We start from the raw sequence: 6415 nt of genomic DNA, 5'->3' as shown, positions 1-6415 counted from the left end.
AGGTTCAGGGGGTCCCTGGGGATACGGGGAGGGTGCTGCTTTTTCAGAGGAACAGGACTGGGTCTTAATGACGCTGATCGCTCATTTGAGCAAGGGTCATTAAGGCCTGATGAGGGGAAGGGGTGGTGTGGGCAAGGCGAGATCCCGCGGCAGCAACATGGGCTCCTTCCCCCACAGCCCGCGTAGCCTAGAAACTTTCTGCAAGTTAAAAGTTTGTTTCCTAAGGCAGGAGGTTTGGACACACACTCTGTCGTTAAAACAGAGGCTGGGGTTTAGCGTCTGGGCTGGAAAGAGAATATAATAAGATTTGTGCTGAGACTTTTGTTAGCTCTGTTCTCAAAGGAAATATTCTTCATTTTTCCTAGGAGATTTTTCAGCCCAAACTCCACTCAATTTAACATCTGAATGCTCAAAAACAGCCGCCCAAGCTCCAGTGATTCTTTTTCCCGTTCAGTTTTCATTTGCAAAAGAAAAACCAAACATTTCTGCTCTGGCTGCCCCACACTATTGGTTTTGGCCCATTTTTCCAGCATCACCCTGGAACAGCGGGAGACCCCGGGTGCTCAGCTCCTCTTCCTGGCACCCAGGAGAGGTCTCTGCAGCATTCAAAGGGCCTTTTGGGAGAGGCCGATGCATCCCACATCCCAGCCGCCACGCTGGGGTCCAGCTTTCCCATTTAAATCCATTGAACTGGTGCAAAACCTGGGTGTAAGCACGCTGCAGCCCCAGCATGGGCAGCACGCTGGATCCAGTGCTGAGGGGGTGGCCCGTCCAAAAGTAACGCCCATACAGAAACAGCACCCATCTGCCCCTCAGCTGTTGGGTACATCCATCACCATTGGCTCCTGGAGCTACCTGAGCCTCCCAGCTCTATTTTACCTGCTGCCGTGTCCCCGCCGTGCTGGTTTGGTCCAGCAGCACCTGGTCCAGCCCCAGCCTCACTCACCCGGCGGCACGAGCATCACAACTGCTTTGCAGAGGGGCAGCACCCCTGGAAAGCCCCTGCCCGGGCCCCCGCCGTGCTGGTTTGGTCCAGCAGCACCTGGTCCAGCCCCAGCCTCACTCACCCGGCGGCACGAGCATCACAACTGCTTTGCAGAGGGGCAGCACCCCTGGAAAGCCCCTTTTCCACGGACTCAACAAAGCCCTCTTCCCTTTCCTTTTCCTCCTTCTTCTCTCCTTTCATTGCAGCTTTAAAGGAGGCTGCGAGTGAAGTGCCATCAGCATGGAATGGAAAGTTCCTGTAAATAATGGCTGCACCTCGGGGTGTTTCCTCTCCCAGTAGCTGTGAAGAACAAGCGGGTATGTCTCGGTTTTGACTTGAAACATATTTCCGCTGGCCAGGGCTGCAGAGCCAGGCTCTCGCCCATAGCAGCATTTATTGTGGTTTTGTTCGAGCTTTTCCTTTCCCCCCACTCCCCCTGCTTTTTTTCTCTTTCTGTACGAACGCCACTATGTGCTCTGCTAACTGAGAGGCTGCAAAGAAGAGGCAGAGCGTCAACTCCAGCATGTCCGCCCCGAGCCCTGCTCGATGGGCAAGGCGCTGGCATTGCCCCGGCTCATGAATAACGCCAGCGTTGAGTGCCTTGGCTCCTCGGGAGCCGCCAGCCTCCCGCGTGCTGGCATCAGATGCGGTTGTAGGCTGGGATTTTTTTTTTTTTTATTTTTGTTTTTCAGCTGTCACTTGGGTTCTGGAGGCAAGTGCTGAGTGCTAAGGGGCTTGGGCTCGAACCGCCTGGGAATTTGGGTCCTGGGTAAGATTTGTGCTGGAGTTTTTGTGTCTTGGGAAGCAATGGGGCAATGACAAGCAGTGGTCACAGTGCAGGATGCTTGGCTGGGGATGCAGGGGTCACCTGCCAGGTCTAGCTTGGCAGTGTGAGTGGTCCAGACCCACCTTGGAGAAGCCTAAAGGGGCTTTGTCAGAGCTCACAGCCCAGAGCCACCCCCCTCCCATCGCCTCCCAGTGAAGGCCCCCGCCTGCCCTCCTCCCCAGACACCTTCGCAATGCCTGTCCGGGCCAAACCGGGGTGGAAAGCAGACATGAGCAGCCCCCAGACACCCAATCCAGGACTGGGATGCTCAGAGAGGTGCCAGAATTAGACCCTGGAGCAAGAGCAGCGGGATGACCCCTCCTCTGTGCCAGGGCAGAGGTCTGCTCCCCCCGGTGAGAAGTGAGCAGGCAGATGGCACCGGGGAGGTTTGTAACCGTACATTTATTATTCCACATGGAAAGTCATTAAAATGATTACACGGAGGCCTGGCAATATAATCATGTACATTGGAGAAGAACATTGACACCGAGAACAGAAAAGCAGAACTGACCACTGTGCCACAGCTTCGTACCAAGGCAATTCCCACCCGCTCACCACAGAGCCCAGCCCTGGTCTCACCAAAGCCAGCGCAGCAGATGCTCCTCCGGCAAGAGCGCCTTCCAATGACTTCAATGGGAGCAGACCCTCCTCTTCCTCGCCCTCCCTCCCCCCTCCCCAGTGACAAGTGCTACAGGTTAAAAAGATGGGCTACATATTAAATATAGGGCATTACCTTCAAGTAGGGCTGGTATCATACACAAATAACCACATTATTTGGTATCACTAGCATTTTTTTTTAATGTCCGTCGTAAGACACCATCAAAAAAACCAACAACTTCAGCCTTCTTTATCTACAAAGATCTTTGTTCTCGTCTCCTTAGTTGGTTGTTGATATTTTACCCTGCAGTACAAATATTAGAAGCATTATTAAGAATTGGATCCTTCAACACATTTAAGAATTATATTATTATAACAAATAAGACAAAAAATTAGATTTTATAGTTAAATATTCTGTGAGCCAGACAAAGGGGTTTTACTGTACAAGCGGTTGTGCATTTTTTTTTTAAGAAAGCAAATTATAGTGCAAAGCAAAAAAAGTTGGCCTGTCTCGTGACCATTTGTATACAACAGAGGTGCAGATATTTACCCCTTCACATGACAACACATCATAAAAATACCATCATTGCCATCTTTTTTATTATTTCATTTTGTAAAGTCACTACGAACAGTCTTAAATTAACCGAGCGCTATGAATGCCTCGTTTCCTTTGTGCTTTCCGTCAGTGGCGTGATCGGATGATAAACGTTAATGCATCAAAACACAGGCTGCTGTGGTCCAGTTTCTACCTCTGGCGAGCGCCAGAGAGGTGCTCGCTGTTGCTAAGGCAAGTGGAGGTTGCAGTTTTGCTGGGGTAGGGCTTTTTTTGGTAATTATTATTATCTATTATTTGAAAGAGTTGTTCTTCTTGTTGCTTATTGAGCTCGTGAGTGGTCATCGCAGCTTTCCGAGGAAGCCAGGATGTCTTGCTCCAGCCGTCACAGGGTAGTGCAATTACAGCGCTCTCTGTACCTTGACTGAGCGCTGACAAGCTGCCAACTGAGATTTGGGGAGAGGCGGCGCGGCCAGAGCGGTGTGAGTGAGGCAGAGGGGCCGGGAGGGCAGTGGGGTCTTTCAGTTTTCTTGTGCTTATGCAAAAAAAACCCCAACCAAACAAACCAAGAACAACAAAAAAAGAGGCTTATTTACTGGTGGCACTGGGAGCTGAGGACGGTCTGCACCCCCTTGCTGCAGGACGGGCTCTGGAGGGCAGTGGGTACCCGGAAACGTGCCCACACACCTTCAGTCCTGACAGCACGAGGAATCCCAAATCCAGCCCCAATCCCCACGCCAGCAGAAAGCGCAGCCAGCTTGTGGGAGGCAAAATAACCCTGCGGCGTGTGTTAGAGTCAGGCCACTAACCCGGCCTCGGGGGAGCCCCTGCCACCCCTCTGGCCACCTACGACCGCCCGGTGTGGTCCTGTCCACTTGCGATCTTGGTGGTATCAGCTACAAGGGTGTGTGGTTCCTGGGACACGTGGTTCCTCCAAACGCTGTGTGATGCACCCGGCTCCCGAGGGGCTGCCAGTACCTTTAGTGCCCCTTCTCCAGCTTGATCATCTACAGCAAGATCCCCGTGCGCTGGGTGGCTTGGGAGAAAGGAAAGGAGGTGAGGGATGAAAGAGAGATACTTGTGCTTCACAATATTCCCACCACCAAGGGACTGAGTAGAATTTGCTCCTTTCTCCAAATCTCAGTTAGAGCTTTCAGTACGAACTGACAAGCGTAAGTCGTTTCTTAACCCAAAGAGTCATCGGGTGTCAATCCGCTCTGGGTGAAAACACCGGAAAGAACCGTAACAGAAATATGATGCTTTGCCACCAGCTGCACGCGTCGCCACTCCAAGAGGATGAAAGGAAGACCCAGAGACCAGTGGCAGGGTCGTGCTGAAGCTCCCGAGTCCCCTTTGCAGCTAACGCGCTTGGAAGTGCATCTCATACATCTTGGATTGTCCTGAACGCCGCCTTCGCCTCAGCCACCGTGGCTGAGATTGGCGAAGAGGAGCAAAGAATGGAGTGGTGAGGGCAGGACAAACGAGCAAACAGAACAAAACACATCTCGGAAAAAGTACATCTCATATGTAAACATACAGGTCAAGGGGGCTGTCCGGCCCGGCATCTGCCACGTTACTGTTTTCAAAACGATGACAATGACAAAAATGAACAATACAACCGCTGTCATCAGCGCAGCTAATAACCACATCACAGCTCTTGTTCACGGGGCTGACGCCGGCTGCCCCGCGAGGAGCCAAAAATGAGCAAGCCAACCGCTTTCAGCAGCGCAGCTAATAACCACATCACAGCTCTTGTTCACGTGGCTGACGCCGGCTGCCCCGCGAGGAGCGCGTGGTCCCCGCGGCTGTGCTGTAAACCAGACTCTCACATGCAGCGCGTGGCTCTGATGTCGTCCCGGGGCTCTTTGGTGGTCAGGGGCCCTACACTAGTGGGGAGGGAAGGAGGGGAGACAACGAGGGGGGGTTCTTTTTCTTTTTCTTTTTTTTTCCAGTTCAGCCCTCCTGCATCAGCAGAGAGATGCCTTGCGTGACTCCCTGGTCTTTCCTCTTCTCTGAAATGTTTCACAGAAGAAGGATGAGCTTTTTGTAACTTCTGAATGCTCTGTGTGGGGGCGGAGGTGCGAGTGAGATGACTGAGAAGTGTTCTGCAAGAAACAAACATCTGATTCCACACGTCATTTTTTTCCCCCTATGAACAATCCACATACTTAGAACATACAAAAGGAACCACACCAAGTGACAAATTCAACCCTCATGGATGTTCATCTTGAAATGTAACGCAGGTCCTGGTCCACCTTCACTTGACATTTGCCCACGTTCACATGCAGAGGATCCTGGTTGGCTTTTGGTGTGGGAGACTTTGGTTTACCTTTTCCTTAGGCATCATTTTACTCTGTTCGCTACCAAAAGGAGTAATGTAACAGTGGCTGATTGAATTAAAGCTATTGGTGCCCAGATGAGTTCCTCCTAGTAGGGTCTCCAGACCGACTCATCCATCCTCCCAGTAGTCGTCATGGTGGTCGGTGAGTTACTGTGGCTCCCGTCCGCATCCACCCCGTCGTTCTGATTGGCCAGGTTGGGGTTCATTAAGTTGTTCCCCGCTGAGGCACTTGTACAAGAAGAGAGCATCCGAGTGGGGGAGCGCTCGCCGCCCGCCACCATGGAGAACTGGTAGGAGCCCGAAGACGTGCCATAGTACAAATGGTAGGGAGAGGGGTTGGCCTGAAAGGGTCCACTTTGGTTCTGTGTGGAGCCGGGGTAGGGGGGTGGCAGGTAAGTGTGGTGGAAGCGCGTCGTGGCAGGCATGCTGGTCATGCTGATGCCCCCAATGCCCGTGGCAGAGGGTGTTGCGGTGTAGGGGAAGGCAGCAGGCATGGCGCCCGGGTAATGCATCCGTGGGTCGGAGAACCTGGTCTCAGTGAGAGCCGGCAGCGTCGGGAAGGAGCGATCGAACTGCCGGGGGTCAGAGAAGGGGCTCAGATCTGACGTGCCTGTTGGGGTGGAGGAGGAAAAGGGGTGGTTAGAGCACTATCCGTGAGGCTTGAGAGTTTGTCTGACAGCCTGCCCAAGGAATTAAAGTCAGAGGGTAAAGTATCTCTGGGATCTGCCAGGGAAGGGAGCGGGGGAACTCAAAACCAAAAAATCCTGAACCCATTTCCTGTCCTGAAATTTGTTGTTTCTGATCCAAGCAGAGACACGACTACGCTGAACTTCTCCAGGGGTCTATTCATCTCCGGCAGATTAAAAAAAAGCTTACCCCATAAACACAGAAAAAAAAATGTTTAGCCATGACATCAGCTGTGTAGTAAATAAAGGGAGGCAGGCTGCAGCCGGCCGGGCCCTGGGACAGTCAGTGGTGTATACACACACCCGTGGAGACGAAGGGGAAAAGCTGGAGCCCAGACCAGCCTGCTAAGCCTTCGTGTGGGTGGCCTCTTCGTGCTGATACCATCAGGGGATGGAGCTGATAAACACTCGGCTGAAAACTCCCAAG

At 52.5% G+C, this 6415-nt stretch overlaps 1 protein-coding gene across 1 annotated transcript; it reads right to left on the bottom strand.

Annotated features, from left to right (window-relative positions):
• Window positions 1-5334: 5334 nt before the first annotated feature.
• On the bottom strand, window positions 5335-5912 carry RUNX3 (runt-related transcription factor 3; the record flags this gene model as incomplete). The annotated part of the gene is made up of 1 exon (XM_010141980.1): window positions 5335-5912. A coding segment is annotated over one exon (524 nt), but the record flags the coding sequence as incomplete, so codon positions are not given.
• Window positions 5913-6415: the final 503 nt, after the last annotated feature.

The sequence above is a fragment of the Buceros rhinoceros genome, unplaced genomic scaffold, assembly GCF_000710305.1.
Source record: "Buceros rhinoceros silvestris isolate BGI_N320 unplaced genomic scaffold, ASM71030v1 scaffold16508, whole genome shotgun sequence".
Classification (NCBI taxonomy): Eukaryota; Metazoa; Chordata; class Aves; order Bucerotiformes; family Bucerotidae; genus Buceros; species Buceros rhinoceros.
The sequence above is the reverse complement of the archived record's forward strand: the minus strand, read 5'-3'. Positions and strand labels throughout refer to the sequence as shown.